Source organism: Mastigoproctus giganteus, chromosome 9 (genome assembly GCF_048544385.1).
Source record: "Mastigoproctus giganteus isolate SK-2022 chromosome 9, ASM4854438v1, whole genome shotgun sequence".
NCBI lineage: Eukaryota > Metazoa > Arthropoda > Arachnida > Uropygi > Thelyphonidae > Mastigoproctus > Mastigoproctus giganteus.
In genome coordinates this window covers 174,773,923-174,794,384 of record NC_143583.1, presented here as the reverse complement: position 1 = coordinate 174,794,384, position 20,462 = coordinate 174,773,923, and the positions used below count along the sequence as shown (strand labels likewise).

The window sequence follows — 20,462 nt, the reverse complement described above, 5'->3', positions numbered from 1 at the left end:
TCCGAAACTTCTCCTTCTATAGCCTTTTCATTTCATCCTTATTTGGCTCTCTGGGGTCTTTTGCCCTGGGTTAGTCCAGCAATTGATAGTAATCCTGGCTGCCTCCACGTATGACATAATAGAGGGGGAGAACAAAAAACGGGTACAATTTACAGAATCCAAAAAAAAAATTGGTTCTGTAAATTGCAGAGTCTTTTAACTATGCTTTTCAGACACCTGATTGAACTGTTTAATGCTTTAAATAGGCTGAGCAAACTAAAATGCTGATAGCATCTTACTCTTTTTCAGATAATATTACACAAAAAAGAGAGAGAGAGAGAGTGCATTAGCAAAGGCACATGATGCAAGAAAGCAAGCTTATATAGCATCAACCAAAAAAAAAAAAACCCTTATTTCACCCATCCACTCGCTCCAAAAGTGATGCCTTGAATCTATTTAAGGCTATCGATTTCTACAACGACAGATGGAAGTTTTTTCCAGCAATCAACCACCTGCTGGCTAAAGGCAAACATCCGCAAATCTATCCTACAACCGTCTTTCCTCAATTTGAATTTATGCCCTCTCAGGCGATTATTCTGAGCAAGAGGAACAATCCCATCCGCATTGAGCATGCTCAAACCATTCAAGGCTTTATACACCACAATCAGATCACCTCGCAGGTGCCTAGTCTCCAGACACTGTAATTTGCAAAACTTAAGCGTTTCTTCGGAAGAGCAACCCTTTGTTCGGTTCACTAATCTTGTTGCCCTTCTCTGTACTCGTTCCAACAGCTCTACATCCTTCTTAAAATGAGGCCTCCAGACCTGTATACTGTACTCATGGTGTGGCCTGACCATTGCCTTATACAAGGGGATAATCACCTTCTTATCCCTGCTAGAAAAATTCCTGTATGTCATTGACAAAACACCATGAGCTACTCTTGCAGACCGTCTGCACTGCTCAGAAAACTTCATATCTGCCTGCACAATTACCCCAGTTCCTTTTCATTCTCTACCACTGTCAGTGTGGTACCACAGAGTTGATACGTTACTCTGGGATTACTGCTTCCCATATGTAGTACTTTACATTTGTCAATGTTAAACTTCGTTTGCCACCCTCAGCCCATCTGCTCAACTTTTCTAGATCCTGTTGCAACATCTTAGTGTCATTAACAACCCTGCCAACCTTCGTATCATCTGCAAACGTGGACATTAAGCCTGATATATTATCATTATCATTTCTAAATACACAAAACAACAATGGACCTAACACTGAACCCTGAGGGACTCCACTAATAACATTAGTCCACGAGGAGCAGTGTCTATCGATTACCACTCTGTCTTCTCCCTTTTAACCATCCCTTTATCCGTAGTAGCAATTTGCCTCCAATGCCACACTGCTCCAATTTGTGCAGCAGTCTTCCATGTGCAACAGTATTAAAGGCTTTTCTAAGATCCAAATATACGATATCAAAGTTATTCTTTGCATCCAGTTCCTTTGTGACTACATCATAGTATCCAATCAAATTGGTCAGGCAAGACTTCCCCTTAACAAAACCATGCTGTGTCGGAGCTATGACTGAAGTCTTGTCTAGATAATCCTGCAGTGCTTCTTTAACCAGTGCCTCCATTAATTTTCCAGGAACAGAAGTTAAACTAACAGGTCTATAATTATTTGTGTCGCCCTTTGATCCTCCTTTGTGAATTGGGGTTACATTTGCATATCTCCAGTCCATGGGTACTTCCCCTGAGTCCAAGGAAGCTCTCATAATTATGGCTAAGGGTTTGCTTACTTCCTTTGCTGCTTCCTTTAATATAACTGGATAGATCCCATCCACCCCAGGTGCCTTTCTTGTATTTATCTTCAACAATTTCTCCTCCACTTTACTCTCAGTTATTACAAGATTCTCTAACTTACTGCCCGAGTTGAATACACCTCTGGCATTCCCCTCGCTGAATAGCTCCTCATGTGTGAATGTCGATGCAAAATGTTCATTTGGTTTGTTACCTACCTGAGCAGGATCATCAACAGTTGAACCATCGATATCAAGTGTACCAATCTGATTCACCCCTTCCTTTTAGAGTTTACATAAGTAAAGAACATTTTGCTGTTTTTCTTTGTATCCTTTGCCAAAGATTTCTTGTAATCACCTTCGCCTGCCTAACCTCCTTTGTAACTTGGTTACAAATCAGCTTATATCTATCATAGACCTCTGTGTCACATGTTAATTTATATGTATCCCATGCATTTTTCTTCTCTGTCACATGTCTAATTAGTTCATCTGACATCCATTTAGGCCTAAATCTTGAACAATATTTCTTTGTTTGTATGAAAAGCCTAGTGGCTGTCAAGATTAATTCTTTGAATGCTTCCTATTTTGAATTTTCTGTTGGTAACATCATCAGTTGGTCCCACCATATAGAATTTAAATAATGTCTCAGAACACCGTAGTCACCTTTACGAAAGCAAAAACTCTTGCCTTTACCCTTGATGTTAGTTACCTCTTTGAGTAAATTCCACTTTAGCACACTGTGATCACTGCCACCTAGTGGTTCCTTTATCTGCAGATTCTTGATGCATGAAGAATCTCTACTGATAATCAGATCAAGAGTATTACTCCCTCTAGTTGCTTTCCGAACATGCTGCTATAGAAAACAATCATCCAATAAATCCACAAAAGCCTTGCTAGTGTGTGAGTGACCAACCCACAAATTCCAGTCAATATCTGGGAAATTAAAATCCTCCATTATAAGACACTCTAATTTACTGGCCCACTCTATTTCTCTGCACAATTGCTCATTATACTCATCAGATTCATTAAGCCTATAACACCCACCTACTTTCATTATTCCTTTCCCAGTGCTTATGTCGGTGCCTCCGTAGCCATGTGGGCACGAGCAGCAGTGCGTAGCACACACTTCTCGATTAGACCGGGACTCGAGCCCGTGACCACCAAATACGGAGGATGCAGAAAGGTCAGGGAATGACCATTGCATATTCCCGGAGCAATATGGCCTTAGTTGCTAAGGTTCCTAAAAACCAAATAACAACTACAACAACAGTGCTTATGTCACACCAAACAGACTCAACATTGCATTTTCCACCCACATCAATTGGATGCACTTCCTTAGATTTTATGTGTTTCTTAACTAACAGCATAACCCCCCCTCCCTTCCTGTTCTGTGTATCCTTTCTGTACACATTGTACTCCCAAAATTCCCGTTCTGCACTGCTTATGTCTGTGTGACACTATGTCTCTGATATCCCAACAATATCTGCCTTTGATATCTTGACTAGCACTTCAAGCTCATCGAATTTATTAACTATACTCCTAGCATTGGTGTACATGCAAGTATACATGCACCTGTTTCTACTCTTAGTTACCCTAATACAGTCCATGTATTTACTTGTTCCACTATGACTCCCAGCAGTCCTGGAAATTCCCATTGCCTTGCTTTCCCAGCTTCTGCTCAATTGCATTTCATTAGAAGTAGTGCAAGAATCACTTTTACCTCTGCCAGCGGCTACTGTTAATCTATTAGTCCATGTATCCCCCCAAGCTAGCAGTTTTTCCGACCCACCTAACTCTGCCTCGAAAGCATCAGCAAATACTCTTGCATTCTTTCTATTTAAGTGTATCCCATCCCTGTAGAAGCAGTTTCTCCTGTTAAGCTGAGACCTGTCTTCTACCCCTTGTGCCTTACACAATCTCTCCAGGGCCGAATTGATCGACAAGGCTCTCATCATATACTCCTTCCTATCGTGTCTGGGCAGAATTGCAGACATTTTCAAATTCAACTCTAACTCGATGGCTTTTTTTCAGCATTGTCTTGTACTTGTTAAGTAATTCTGCCGGTCTCCTACTCTTAATATCATTAATGCCAACGTGTACAACAATATCATCCTTTGTGCCCTTAAAGGATGATATCTGCCCTACAATATCATTCCTTGGTCCTGTTCCATCTGTCCTTTTTGCACAATATGTTCCCCGTTTCCCTGACAGTAGTCACCTGCAACAACTAGTTCCTTTGGGACCAGTGCATTCTGCCTTGGGGGTTGCCGCTGTGTTGTGTGATGTTCAAGTGCAAGCTCTGGTATTGATGTGGGCAGCTGAGAGCTTGATGGGCCCCTCAATTTAAATCCTTCAAGCGCATCCACCCTGTCCTTCAAGCTCTCATATAAGCCCATAACAATGCCGAGTTGGTGCCTGATTTCCTCGCACGCCTTACATTGCGCGCGCGCGCGCACACACACACATACACACAAAGACATTTCCTTTGGCAATATCATGTCCCATTCCTGAATTCTCCACAAACATCAAACAAGCAGTGCATTTCAATAGACTGTGATTCCGAGGACAACCGCCCCCCCTCAGTTCTCCCCTGAGCCACAGCACTTCCACTAGTTTGAGCCTTTTGTTTTGCTGCTCTAGTCTGAGTCATGATTTCTATTCAAGTTCAATAAAATTCCAATACAAAATATAACACTAAACTTATATCCCAATGCAGTTATAACACTATATATGTATTTCGGTATCGAATATTATCTCCAAGTTACGTTATATGACTTTCTTATCCCCTGTCAACTTATATGTATTAATATATGACTTTATTTGTAATAACTAGGTCGCTATATTTATTTAGTTAAAAAAGTAAAATTTAATTGACAATGAAATTTAATAAGATTAATAAATTTTACTGATTAATTGATACTACTATACTTGCTATCTAGTTTTCCGTTAAACCTTACGCTAGCAAATGTAGCCTATAACAATGGAGTCAAGTTATGAACGGTTAATCTACTGACCCGAGGTATTATTTACTTTCTAAATCGTGCTATCTAAATTCAAAATAAATCATGGAGCTTGACTAGGTCTATAAGCTACTTATAGAAAATAATTTAATCTAACAATTAAGTCAATAAAGCGGCTAAGTATAATTAAAAACTTTTTGTTTGCGGGAGCTGCAAAACCTGTCCACGTGTGGATTTGATACCCTTACCGATACTAAGTAATAACCTACAAAATCTCTATCTATCGGTCCTTGAGGTCTGTCACAGACATTCTCTCAGATATGCCAGACAAGCTGTTCTTGCTACCTGTGAGTCTAAAACGCTGATGGAACTGATATTCGGGTGACACTCAAGTCAAAGTGGACCCAATTTCGGCGAAGTCCGGACGGTCTATGACAGCCAAATCCTCTGCTTGCACCTTCACGATGGTGGGACTGTTAGTAATCCTGGGTATAACCTTCATGCACAAGTACATGGTGGGTGACCACCCAGGTGTGAACCAACGTAAGCAGGGGTCGAGGTGTGGCGCCCACACCACATGGAGGAACGCCGCCCCTCTATGTTACCAGGCAGTACTAGGTGGTAGATGACTCTCATCAACCGGTGAAATACCACCACTTTGCTTATTGGAGGCTTGAAGTGGTTGAACCCATGTTTAGTCTCTAGAGCTAAGTTCCGGCCAACCCTTCCCTATCTCTTCCATCATGCAGTATGATTGATGATTTTTGAGGTTATGATGAATGTCGTGGCGAGATCCAATATTCCTTACATTTCGAGGGTACAGCTCTAAAACGGTGTTCGCAGGCCGGCCGCTAGTTAGTACACCGGACTGAACCTATTGGTAACTCTCTAGGAAGCTTCCGGATCAGCTAGTGTATAATCTTGCTACCTCTACTCTGCCAGATAGTGACTGGAGGGAGTCCGAGTAGTGTGTATGCGGGGAGCATTGTCGAGGCCACGTTATGTCAAGGATCTGGGTATATTCTTACCACATGTACGCCATATCCAAAAATTTCATTACTTCATACAGCATGTCCCACCCACTTTTTCTTACTATTGAATACACCATGAATTGTCAAAATAATAGAGCAAGCTTATCTGCGAAAAGATCTAAACCTCCCAAGGACTTCCTAATTCATTTCACAAATATACGTGGTCTCAATTCTAATCTCAACGATGTCCATTTCCACTTGCAGTCTTCCAAACCCCATGTACTTTTTCTGACTGAATCTCAGTTATCAGTTGATTCAACTACTGCCCATCTCAGGTGTCCAAATTATTTGCTGTATGATTCCTTTCGCCTCAAAGGTGGTACTTGTGCATATGTCCGTTCTGATATTCCCTGTCAGAGACTTGGCAATTTGGAATCTCCTCTCTTTGATCTTCTCTGGCTTAAAATCTCTCTACCTCATTGTGTAAAATTCATCTGTTGTCTCTACCGTTCTCCCAACTCCACTAATCACTTGGAGCTCTTTGACTTCCTCTCTTTGCAACTTGACTTTCTCCAGTCCAACTTTCCTAACAGTGAGGTAATTTTCCTTGGTGATTTTAACGTTCACAACTCCAGCTGGCTTCCGTTTTCTAGTCACACCGACCCAGCAGGTCGAGATGCTGAGGCTTTTGCAATTACTAATGACCTAGCACAGATTGTTCATTTACCTACAAGAATACCGGACAATCCTAATCATACAGCCAATACACTTGATCTTTTTCTCACAAACAACCCTTCTAAGTTCAAGGTTGAAGTGAGAGGTCCTTTAGGCACTTCAGATCACAACTTGGTGATTGCCTCTTCTCCAATGAAACTTTTATCTCATGGCTATTCCCAACCTCGTATTGTTTGGCATTACAAGAATGCAAAATGGGATGACCTGCGAGACTTCTTTTCTTCTTTTCCTTGGTCTGATTACTGTTTCAAAACTTCTGATGTCAACGTTTGCTCAGATCGTGTCAGTGAAATTATTCTTGCAGGAATGGAATCCTTTATCCCACACTCCACTTTAAAATCTCGTCCTTTATCTAAACCTTGGTTTTCCAATAAATGTGCTAAGGCTGTCCAAGAGAAGAACGTTGCCTATCGTAATTGGCTTGTTTCTAATTCTTCAGTTTCATTTTCTGCCTACACCAAAGCCCGCAACAATTGTAAAGCAGTTATTACTCAGTCCAAACTAGAGTTTGAACAGGCTAAGAGTAGAAAACTTGCTTCTTGCCCTAATGGTAGCCGAGCATTCTGGTCTCTTGCCAAAGCTATTGGCCGCAACTTTTGCCCATCTCTGCTCCCACCTCTGTCCAAACCAGATGGTTCTGTTGTCACTTCAGCCAAGGATAAAGCTGACCTGCTAGCATCCCATTTTTCTTTGAGCTCATGTATTAATGATCTTGGTAAAACACCTCCCACCATTCCTAACACGCTCCATTCAATGCCTCCTGTGGTCTTCCGTCAAAAGGATATCAGAAGGATTTTGATGAATCTTGATGCTAAGAAAGCTCCAGGTCCTGATGGTATTTCTCCACTTGTTCTCAAAACCTGTGCTCCTGAACTTACTCCTATTCTTTGCCGCCTTTTTTCACTTTCTTATTCCAAAGGTGTTTTTCCTTCTGCTTGGAAATTTGCTCATATCCAGCCAGTTCCTAAAAAGGGTGACAAATCCCTCCCATCCAATTATCGTCCCATTGCAATTACTTCTACTCTTTCTAAAGTAATGGAGAAATCAATTAACCGCCAACTCTTAAACTACCTAGAAACCTTCCGTCTGATCAACGATCGCCAGTATGGATTCCGTCAGTGTCGATCCACTGGTGATATTCTGGCTTATGTTACCCATTTATGGACTAATTCAATGGAAAGGTTCGGTGAAACACAAGTAGTTGCTCTTGACATCTCAAAGGCTTTTGATCGTGTTTGGCATAAAGGTCTTCTAAACAAGCTTCCATCTTATGGTTTGCCAACTGTTTTTAGTAATTGGTTATCCAGTTTTCTCTCTGATCGCTCACTGAGGGTGATGGTAGATGGCTCTCTGTCTTCTAACTTCTCCACTAATGCCGGTGTCCCCCAAGGTTCAGTTCTTTCCCCCACTCTTTTCCTCTTGTATATCAATGACCTTCTTCCATTGACTGGAAATCCTATCCATAGTTTTGCCGATGATAGCACATTGCATTCAACTTTCCATTTTGAGAAACCTTGTCCAGCTCAATCAGCTTCAAGTTCTCGAAAATCTGCTGCCAATTCCTTAAATGCCGATCTTCAGGTAATTCTCCAGTGGGGCAAAGACAACTTAGTTGATTTCAATCCTTCTAAAACTCAATCTTGTCTTATATCTCGCAAAAAGGATTCTTCTGCTCCTATGCTTATCTTTAGTGACACTCCGATTTCTAGGCAAAATGATATATCTCTTTTGGGGATTACCATGACTTCTAATCTCTCTTGGCACAAGCACATTACAAATATTGCTTCCTCTGCATCTAAAAAACTTGGTTTTCTCTTTCGCTCTCGGCGTTACTTTTCTCCCAAACAGCTGCTCACTCTGTATAAATCGCAAATCCGCCCTGCCATGGAATATTGTTCCCACATCTGGGGTGGTGCCCCCAAAACCTCTCTCAGGCTTCTTGATTCCATTCAGAAGAGGGCAGTTAGGTTAATTAATGATTCATCTCTAACAGAGTCTCTCCACTCGCTGTCTCATAGACGCACTGTTTCTGCTGCATGCCTCTTCTACAGATACTTCCATGGGCACTGTTCTTCTGAATTGGCTTCTATAATTCCCGCTCTCTCTTTCAAAACAGTCCGAACACGTGCCGCCACCAGCCAACATCCATTTACTGTCCAACTTCAAACCCACAGAACCAACTACTCATCTTCCTCATTTATTCATTCAACTGCCGTTTTCTGGAATAACCTTCCTTCATACGTATTTCCTGAAAATTACAATCTACAGAAGTTCAAGTCCAATATCAACAAATATCTTCTTTCGTCTTCTCAACCTCCAACCCAAGCACGGTACTAAGTACTATAGGTTATAATATCTCTCGTGTTTGGGGTTCTCATAAAAAAAAAAAAAAAAAAAAAAAAAAAATCTAAATTCAATTTAAACTAAAGTATTGTTACTAGGAATATAAAGCAACTCTAAAAAATAAATTAATATGCCAATTTAAGTCAAAAAAGCAAAAACTTCTCTATTTGCTGGAGCCGTAAAAACTTCGCCTGTTCACAAGTTCATGAGAGAGAGAGAGAGAGAGAGAGAGAGAGAGAGAGAGAGATAAATTTAAAAAGTTTGTTTTCAGGATAGATTGCAGAAATTTGCCCATAGAGAGAGAGAGAGAGAGAGCGAACGAGCAGTCATTTAAATAAACTGCCGTTTGGTGTTGGAAGTAGATAGTTTGAATAACTTTAATAATGGATTACACCAATTATTAGAAGAGTTGGACAAATGAAGGGGTATTTTTTAAATTTATGATGCTATATAATATTGCTTTTTTACTTTTCTTACTGCTATTAACCCAGTGGTGGTGGCTGTAGTTCAGACAGGTGACTCTAAAAATACGATCCTGTGTTAACTGTTAATCAGTGGTTAAAAATTGGAAATTTTTTCTACCTTCCTAAATGTCAACAAACTCTTACTGCATTTGTGTGAGGTGTTTTTATTTTCATTATTTGCACAGAGTAATTGATTGCAAGAACCTAGTTTTGAATTACATTTGTTTATAGTTTTGTTATTTTTTTACTCTCCCGCTATTTCAGTAAACATCTGGTCTTATCCTAGTTGTTTTTGAAACTTTTGTTATTTTTTCTGCATAGTAAATACAAGAATGCAAAATTCTGTCAAGATGATTGCTATTCTGTGCAAAGAAACATACATAATTTAAAATATTGCATGCTGTGAAGCATACCAAAATGGTGGTGGATCACTTGTTAGGTGGCCCACCATTGTGTTTTCTATAGTTGGAGTGCCATTGCTGCTGGATTAATACTAATGCAGAAAATATCCAATTTTATGGACTGCATTCACTGAACCCAGCTTTTTGTCCATACATAATCAAAGCCAACTAGAATCTTTCTCTCTCTCTCTCTCTCTCTCTCTCTCTCTCTCTGATGCCGTTGGTATGGGGCCCATAACTCCTGTCTGAAGCTCTTTACTATCATTTAAAATATTTTCATGATAAAACAAATTTTACATGCGGATGTATAAGTTAGTGCTAGAGCATCATGTCTATATGTAGCCAATTACTAAGTAGTTGAGAAATGGCATCATTTAAGTATATCTCATGTTGTGAATACCTTCACAATGAGTTACCATGATATTGCAGTAACTCGAATAAGTAATGTACTGTTACTTATTCTCATCGGATACCACCACCTAGACGGCACGGTTTCAGAGCTTGTTGGCTCCTCATCAGTGGGTGGGCAGGTACTCTGGTGTTGCAATGATGACAACCCAGTTGCAAAGTATAACTTCATAATATGAGAGATGCCTGATGGTGTACAAGTAATTAAGATTACATAATACACTGTCAGATTGTATCATTGCTTGTACACCATCAGGCATCTCTCATATTGCGAAGTTATACTTCGTAATTGGGTTATCATCATTGTATCACCAGGGTACCTGCCCACCCATTGATGGAAAGCCAGCCGACTCCGAAACTGATGTCTGGGTGGTGGTGGTATCTGCCGATAATAAGTAACAGAAGTCTTCTCCATTGGTGAAGCATTACTTATTTGAAGTAGTGCAATATCATGGTAACTTGTTCACAATATGAGGTGTACTTAAATTATGCCATTTCTCAACTACTTTGTAGTTGGCTACGTATAGACATGATACTCTAGCACTAAGTTATAATGTCAGTTAACTTCTACGTAACCTGAGGCTATTGCCCTAAATGTATTATGTAATTTCTGATTGAATTCAGGAGTGTGTTGTTGTGTTGAAGTATTCTACAAAAAAAACATTTAGGTAAATACCTCTTTATTTCTATATATTAATGTACAAATGTAGAACTCATTGAGCATCATAGCCCTGTTTTTAATTATGTAACTTCACATGCAGCTAATGTTGGCTGGCCTTTGCTTTGTTCAGATAGAAATACTGAAATACTATATGGAGCATTTTTATTCACTTTTACGAGAACAAAAAACAGTTTTTGCTGTAATGAACAAGTCTAAATTCATATACCACAGGAAAGGATCCAGTGTATCAGTGAACTTTTGCTCTCTTAAAATCCTGCAATTCATTTGATATGCCAACAGGAAGTGTGATGTAAAGGTTTCCTATTATATTACTGTACTCTCCATCAGATGCTGTAGTTTGAAACTTCGCAACCCTGCTTTTTTTTTTTTTCAAAATGGTATATGAGAAGGGTGATGAGAAAAGAAAGCATTTAAATCCGAACATTTTGATGAATTGAAGTTAATTGAGGCATTGGAGTTTGTAGATATTGGGTGGGGAGCAGGGTTCACCTTTAAGCTTTGTGGCTGAACAGTGGTTTGGAAGTGCTGCACTCAAAATTTTTTTTGTATTATAATGCATACATTCTAGAATGCAGCTGAACATGGCTACATCTGGTCCCAGCCTGCCAGGGTTTTACATATTTCTATTACTGGATTATAAATTATGCTCTCTATCTGTTAGGAAGCATATGTGCAGGAAAACTTGAAAGAACCACAAACAGTTCAAAGAAATTATTTTTTGGGGAAATGTACCTCCTAACCCTCACTTGATAAGAGATTGCATTGTCTTATCTTATTGAAAAAAATCTAAAGTAGTAAAACCTCGAGTAGTATTGTAATTAAAAATGAGTTATTCTTTCATAGACGTAATTTTGTCTATGGATTTTAATTTTTACTTGTATGATTAAAAAATCATAGGTGGAAACATCTTTTATGTATAGTGACTTTTTTGCATATAATTTTATTTCCACGTATGTGCATGCATAAAACATCTAAATTGTGTCAATGAAATTTGATTTTTTTGTAACAAAAATAAAAACTGAAAATATTTATCAAGTGTATACAGAAGAAAAGATTCACATGTTTATTCTGCCCTTTTTTTTTATTATAAACCTCAATTTTGTGCCTAATAGGTCAATAATTTTATTTTACAACCCAGCTAGCTTGCCCGTTGAAAAGTTAAGTTTTTTGTTACTCGAGGAAATAAGAAGTACTAGTTTTCAAGTCTCTTAGAGCAATAACCCAAGCACGGTACTAAGTACTATAGGTTCTAATACCTCTCGTGTTTGGGGTTCTCATAAAAAAAAAAAAAAATTATGTAAAAGCATGCAAGAGTCTCTGAATAGCATATGAGACTCTTGAGTGCTTTTATGTAATTGTTTATTATGCAATTCAAGAAATTTTCTGGATGTTCACTCCATAGGTTATAAAATTTGATAAAACTGGTAAGAATGGTTTCACGATACTGATTTTATATTTTTAAAATCTACTTAATCTAATAGTTAAATCATCTATTTTCCAATCCACTTGTAAAAATCGTAATCACATGACCATTGATTATTTTTGTATGATGACCAGTTCAGTAGTGTTGGGTAAAGTGAAAAGAGATACTCATTCCTTGCACTAAGGAAAAAAAAAAAAAAAAAGGGAGGGAACAATGGTGAGGAGCATGGGGTGAAAAAATAAGCAGTTTTTTCTACCCCATTACTCATATTCATGAAAGCAAGGAAAAGGTTCAGCAGTGGAACAACTGATGGTGTATAAAACATGAAGGTACTGTAGTTAATTTTCCTTACCATCACCCTGCTGAATATATCAGATATCAGTAGTCATCTGAATTTCCAGTGGGAGTACCAAGAGTTCTCGACAGACTCTGAATAAGCTTTAGCTAGAAGAGTTTACACTGCACTATACAACACTAAAAAATTTCAAGCTCTTCTACTCACATATTTGGTACGTGCAATAAAATATAGTATGGTATTGTTTAATGTTTATTTCATAGTACAGCATTTCTCATAATATTCTGTTAAATTTGGAAACTAATGTATTTCTTTTGAGTTTAACAGATAGGTCTTCCTCCATTATAATCCATTAAATTGAGGTTTATCTTGCAATATTTTGTTAATTCTACAGTGATCAAAGAAGGCAAAGAGCCATCAGCAACCCCATTGTTAGCTTGAATTAATCTTGGTTTTGGCTGTGCTTTGTGCTCTATGATTGATATCAGCAGCTTGTTCTGCCAAAATCAAATCCTCTGATTTAGGAGTTTGTGGGAGCAGCTAGGTCAGTCATTTGGAGTAAAAATAACCTTGTCTTAGCTTCCCTTCATGTTTTGCCATAACAGCAACAGTGTTCCAAGAGAACAGTTACCTTACCTGAACAGCATTTACAGTTTTTTGAAGAAAAAAATGCTCTTGGTATGTTTTATAGTATTATCATTCAATGTTGTACCTTTTTATGTTTATACTCATAATTCACATAGTTGTTTTCTGTAGACCCTAGGTTCTTGGGTTAATACAATAAGTGTTTGCTCTGCAGCTATGCTATGACTATAGCAGTTGTGCTTTTACTGCTGGTCAGTTATTAAAACTTCTGGACTTGATTGTTATCCCATTTTATATGTAGAAAATATTATTCAGAGAATTTACTTCCTCTCTTTTCTCTTGGGCTTCCTGGGATGAGAAACTGCTCATCAACAGTTTATTACTACTCTGGGCACAATAGATTCACCTTGTTTATGTCTGCAATGTGGATTTTAGTTGTTGTGTTTAATTAAAGATACTGGAAGAGTTAAATGGTGTCCCAGGATTCCATTCACTTCACAAGGTTCTAGTGTATCAGCAGTTTGTTCTGCCAAAATCAAATCCTTGGATTTAGGAGTTTGTGGGAGCAGCTAGGTCAGTCATTTGGGAGATATCTTAGCATGCAATGCAATCCTTAGCATACAAAAGACTCCTTTTGCATGCTAAGGATTGGCTCCCTCCCAGAGTACAGTAACGTGATTAGCTGCCACCTTGTCAGCCAGTCAACATGAAAGCTGGTTTGCACAATGAACTGTAAATGCTACTACACATTTCCTGCTAGTAAATCTTAGAGCCGGGATATTATTAAAAGCAAGTATTACACTCATCATGCTACACCATCAGTAGTTTGCTACTATTGGTGTAGCATGTTTCTCATTAAGGGTTTCTTAAGAATAACTATGGTAAATAACTATCATTTTGAGGGACTCCTTTGTCGTTGCACATGATAGCTAGAAGGCTTAATATTTCCATCTTTAGACCTTACTCTGCATTTCAGATTAATAAGCATTCCTTGCTGTTCATAGGGATACTTACTCGAAGATTCCCTAATATTACTTTTGGAATTGATCTCTAGGGCTTTACCCATTTCTTCTTCTGAAGTACTAGGACCTATGCTGAGAAAAGAGCTGGTATCTGTAACAGTTCCAGAATTCTTATTCTGGTCATAATGTGTAAAACATTCACATTTTATTCTATCTCTTTGTGCAGTAAGCAGCCAGACCACTAATGTATTTATTCATCTTTAAAGAAGGTCTGGTATCTGAATTTGCTTCGTAAGTCCCTTCAGATATTCCACTGCCTTTACAATTCATAGTGGTCTGATTGTTTACTGTACCAAGTGGGAGTCAGTCACCAGACCAATGGCAGCACCTTCCATCAGTCCATCTTCAGCTGGGTCTCTGGAGATTTTAGACCCTACATCAGACAGCTGCTGGAGTCAAATTCTTGACCTTTTTAATGTAGATTAAGTATAGATTGATGACAGTCATGGTTGTGCCTATGACTGTGACTCTCATTGCCTTGTTCCATTCAAGTTTCTGAATGGAATGCCTTGGAAACCACTCAAGTGTGTGTGATCTTTCTCAGTTTTCAACTGGGAATGTGCTTGTAAAGTAGCTCAACCCCCAGAATTTTTGGAAATTATATCCTACAGAAATTCAAGCCCATTGTTAATAACTTTTCTGTTCCTATCTTTTCTGTGGTGTTAGCATGCTATACGTTTATCATCTTTGCAATGTTTGGACGATCATCAGTGTTGTATTCAGGCCAGTGAGCACTGGAACGACATTCCGGTACTTTTTTCTAAATGTCATAATAGAAAATCATTAAATTTATACACCTAATATTATGAAACAATGGCATAATCAAACGGGAGGGAGAAATATCTATTTTTCCCATTGCTACTAAAAATATATATTAATAATAATCTTTAAAATTAATAGATTTCTTTAAAAATTTATTTAAAAACAAAAATATAAATTTCGCAATGAAACTTTAACATTTCTTACTAAAGTACAATGTGTTAGATAAAGAGATCCAACGAATGAGATATACTGTGATGTGTGAGAATGCTGCATTTTTATTTGCCATGAGCTGAAAACTAGAACTGGTTGTTCTATGAACCGTGAGTCTGAAGTCTGATTCAGTTACTGTACAGTTGATGTGGCGTTATCATATAGTCTTCTGGAGAATGAGCGTTCCGGTACTATTTTTTTTAGCAATACACCTCTGATGATCATGGTGGGTGGGTTAAGTTTTTTTGATATTTCTAAAATTCATCATGTATTACAATGTATAATTTTTAATAACAACCAACTAAAGCTGTTGAAATGCATTTTATATTTTGTTGCATTTGGACAACTTCTTTGTATTTTCACCAAGGTCTGTTTTTTTTTTTTATTATTATTTTTAGTATCTATTCGAGATCCATCTGGATTTTCATACAGTATTAAGAATCTGCGGATTGTTATGAGGAATATGAATTTTCAGCCTCCACCTTCTGCTGTAGCTAAGAAAATGATGAATGATACTGTATCTAATTATCATTTTCCTGTCACTGATGGATTACTGAGTAGTAATTTATCTGTTGGTAACTATGATTTTAAATATCATGGTAAGTTTTAATAATTTAATTATGTATTAATCCTTAATTTATTTGATTAAATATGATTACTTTGTTTTGTCATATTATTTAAAAATTTCTAGATTATTAGTTAATTTATTTATTCTCAGTTATTACTATTATTACAAATTAGAATTTTTCATTATTCATTATATGTAATGAATAATTAAACAAGTAATGAATATTCTACAATTTATACTTGGATGGAACTTTTCATAAGTGAGATGGATTTTTTGTCATGGTAGTAAATGTGTACTGGTAGACAGATGGTTACATGTTCGGTTACTATTAAGTGTAGGTTAAGCACGTTTCTTCTTGATGGATCTTTCTCCTTCCTCTCTGGTGGGAAAGGTGTTTGCTCAGCTTTGAGTAGCATAATCATGCTTTTTATTTGGATTTTCTGAAAGTATTGATTCTTCTTGCTTTCTTCATAGACTGGAGAACCAGGTTCTTATACCACCGACTTATAATGCTTGAACCCTTCTGTCTGTACATGCTTATGATGTGAAGTATGTACAGACCCGGAGCAATATGGCAAAACCTGGAGCAGTATCAGAATGGACATATGCACAAGTACCGTACCACCTTTGAAGCAAAAGGAATCGTACTCCAAATAATTTGGACAACTGAGATGAGCATTAGTTGAATCAATTGATAACTGAGATTCTCTCAGAAAAATACTTGAGGTTTGGCAGACTAAGTGGAAACGGGCATCACCAAGATTAGAACTTAGACCACGTATAGTTTAAGAAAATTTTAACATTGAGGAAGTGTTTGGGAGATTTGGATATTTTTGCAGATAAGTTTGCTCTATTAGTTTGACAATTCATTGTGTATTCATTAGTAATAAAAGTGGAGGAGGGGGCACATGCTGTATGAAGTACAAATATCTTGAGACTGACAAATTGTACAAATATGTTGAGACTGATTATACCTATTTAGCTGCATGAATAATTATTATTTATAGATTTATTATTGTAGTCATTTGTTTGTTCATAGTTATGTAATTGTTTGAATATACAGTCGGACCTCCGTATAACAAAATCGTTCGTTCGCTTGAAAAAATTCATTTTACAGAAATTTCGTTATAAAGAAATATGACCTTTTCAACAATGAAAAATACTGTAATTCAACATTCAGAAATACAGTAAAATATGGGAAATAAATCAGAAATAAGTGGGATTGAATAAATTTTCTAAAATTTATAACAATTTATTAATATCAATTATTAAGAAATTACTACTTACGTGATGTGCACAATATATTAGTACACTTTTAAGAAGTATGTCATAATATATTTGGTTATTTTTTGTTGTACACTGGATTTTATTGTACATTGTTCATAAAAATGTTCGCATTTGTTTAAGCACTCAAATATATTTTATGGCACACCTTCATACTGAAGACCTCAACACAAAGTTTCAAATGCTGCCAACATTTCATTTCATGTTTGGAAAGTTTGATATTGCACTCATTGCCTTTGTTGCCCTCATTTTCATCCAACTCATCATTGATATTGTCACTAGTTCTTTGAATACTCTCCAAAATGTTTGAGTCACTTGGATATTCAGCTACTATGACATCATTATCAACTCCTAAAGATTCAAGAACAGTTTCTCCACTGATCAAACCACTCGCTTAAAGTTCTTCCCAAGATTGCTCAATGTCTTGCAGCAGTTCATCCCTCTCATTGCTGTTAATTGACGTTTTAGTAAAACCTGCTTTTGTGAAAAAATTTTCTCAATCGTTGTTTCCCTCACATCTTGACTCCACACTTTTGCCAATTCTGATATGTGCATCTGAAAATCTATAGGTTGGTTGGTTTCTATTCTCAGTATAATTTTTTTCAGTATGCACCTTTGGTAGTGCATTTTCAAATTCTTGATAATGCTTAGTCTATTGGCTGCAGTTAGATGAGGTATTCAGAGGGAAGAAAACAATCTTCACACTTGTAAGTTTCAAAATTTCTGAGTGAAGGTGGGCAATTGCCAACAGTCAAAGTGATGTTTCTGTTTTCTTTTGTCATCTTTCTATCGAAATTTAAAATCCACTGTTCACAAATTTCACTTGTCATTCAAGCTTTTTTGTTGTAGACCAACTCTGATGACGTTACTCCTTTGAAACATCAGGGTTGTTTACTTTTGCCTATTACCAAAAGCTTCAGTTTTTCATTGCCAGCCATATTTGTACCAACTAAGACTGTAATTCTCTTCTTACTGTTTTTACCACCTACACATTTATCACCTTTAAAAGTCAGGGTCTTGTTCAGCAAACATTTGAAAAATAGACTTGAAAAGTATTCATCAACATTATATATATATCTTTGGGCTCCTAGTACTCCATAATTTTTATCAAAACTGTTTCTTTTCAATGAGTACAGTCTTCTTCAATTACAACCCCACTTTCACCAGAAATAACTTTTTCGAGTAAGCGATGGTGCTTTTTAAATTTGTCCAGCCAATCAGAACCGGCTTGGAATGTTTTATGCCCCAGAAAAAGATGCATACTCCATAGCCTTTTCTTTTACTAATGGCCCTGATATCAGCATGTTTTGGTCTGGAATCAACTTCATCCACTTAAAAACAACTTCACTTACATCTTCATACAGGCATAATTTTGCATGCTTCTGACTGGGTCCCATTTCCTCAAACAGTTTGAGAATCTAAACACAGTTTTTCAGAATGGTTGACATTCTGAAAAACCATGTCACTACTGGCAGAAATACCAAATTTTAAAGCAATTTCTTCTTTTTTTTATTTATTTTTTTTTGAACTCTGCAATCTACACTATTAAGCACTTCCACTTTTTCCACTACACTCAAGGACTTCCTCTTAGAGTTTAAGATGTCTAAGACTTAAGACATTGTAAGGTTATTTGCACAACAGCTAAAACAAAACTGATTTACGAACCACTTGTACCTACCATACAGAGATAGGCGAAATTTAGTGAAAATGTGGATGACTTATTTCTGCGAAACAGCAGATGAATTTCTGAGATAAAGGAAAATTGCTCCCTCCTAATTCTCTAATAGGGTGCTTACAATAGAAAACAGGTTGACCAGAGCCAATGTCTATGTCAGGAATATGCCTTAATCTTTGCCCCATTGCGTTGCCAATAACTGTGGACAACAGTTATTGGCAACGCATAGATAGCATTTGACCAGTGCAACTTCTCGGTACAGTAATGGCTTTATGAGCAACACTAAATTGTGGAATACTCTTAAGAATTAAACCCTTTAACTATTAAAATCTAAAGTGATTAATTCTTAATCCTTTTAGCTCTTAATTCGTGCTTTCTACAGCATCAGCTCTATTGCCTAAAGGCCAGATGTGCGAACAATGCGTACCCAGGTCTCTCAAAATCAGTTTGTTATATGGAAATTTTCTTTGTTATTCGGAAACTATTTTGAATATAATCACCAAGGGGAAATCAAAAAAGTTCACTACATAGAAAAATTTGCTATATGGAAGTTCATTAAAGAGAGGTCCGACTGTATCTATATTTTTGTTATTTTCATAATTCACTTATTTTATTGCAAATTATTTTTCAAATAAGGTCCATTCAATTATTAAAACACATTCGTTGTCATGCCACAAAAATATAAAAAAAATTCCAACAAATTCCGATATTTGTGCAGCTCTTTCCTAACTAAATCACAGTGGCATACAGTCTTTAAAATGATGGATATTGAGAAAATTTCCCAGTTATACTTTGGTTGGCCTTTAGGTGACCAGCAAAAATGCACGGGCACTACATGTTATTTGTGCCACTTATTTGAATGGATTATTTGACTGGCTGAATAAAGGGAAAAAGTTTGTTTATCATACCCATGATATGAAGGCAGCCAAAAGACTGCCTTGGTGATTGTTATTTTTTTAACTATTTGTAATGTGAATGTAACTGGATTCACAGCAAAAAGTAAGCACTAAACTGTTTATTGAAACCTGGATTCAATGACAAGCACACACACACACACACACTCTCTCTCTCTCTCTCATGATGATGATATGCCAATTCCAGTATCTCCACAGCATCGATCATCTTCTTTAGAAGATGAAATGAAATGCGATGGTGTAATTGTAGGAGACCCAAGAATTAAATATTGAAATAGATGTATAAAACAACATGAGAAAATAGAATAACCAGAAGCTGATGGCCACAATCAGGACTAAATGCGTTTTAAAGCCCAAATCCAAGACAATTTAAAAATAAACTGGGACAATTAGAACTCACCACATTTAGGTAATATGTGCTGTAAAATGAAACAGAAATATTTATAAAAGAGAAAACACAGTTTAATATATAGAAAAATATTTATGTATTTGAGGAATAATTAAGCAGCATTGCAATACTATTCATCTTGCATACTATTCATTTATTTATAAAAGAGAAAATACAGTTTAATATATAGAAAAATATTTATGTATTTGAGGAATAATTAAGCAGCATTGCAATATAATAAATCAGGAGCCATAAGCTTTACTCAGTCATATTTTATTGAACCTTTCTGTCTGCCATAATCATATTTTGATCAATAAAAATCGTTACACATTAAATTTGCATAATATAATGGCATTAATGATTTTTACATCTAGATTGTTTTATCCAGTGGTGTGCTGGTAAGTTTTTAACAACTGGCTTGCTAAAAAAAAAAAAAAAAAAACATGACCAAGAATATGTGTGTTTATTATAAGTTTTACTGATTTACGACAATTTGGAATACAAAAATTTCAAACAATAAAAAAATATTGATTTTTTTTTTTTTATTGTAATTTCCATATAACCAATTGATTCTTACAAAATGTTTTCGTCGACTTTTGCC

The 20,462-nt window shown here is 36.8% G+C and overlaps 1 protein-coding gene across 3 annotated transcripts in view; it reads left to right on the top strand.

Moving 5' to 3' along the window:
• Window positions 1-20,462, top strand: part of l(3)76BDm (trafficking protein particle complex subunit 8 homolog l(3)76BDm) — a 582,307-nt gene that overhangs the window by 28,060 nt on the left and 533,785 nt on the right. For 2 of the 3 annotated variants that reach the window (XM_090380611.1, XM_090380610.1), the window contains exon 2: window positions 15,431-15,631. The exons of the other annotated variant lie outside the window; for it this stretch is intronic. In XM_090380611.1, coding sequence (XP_090236737.1) covers window positions 15,431-15,631 — 201 coding nt within the window. The remainder of the gene's footprint in view (window positions 1-15,430; window positions 15,632-20,462) is intronic. 3 annotated transcript variants of the gene reach the window in all.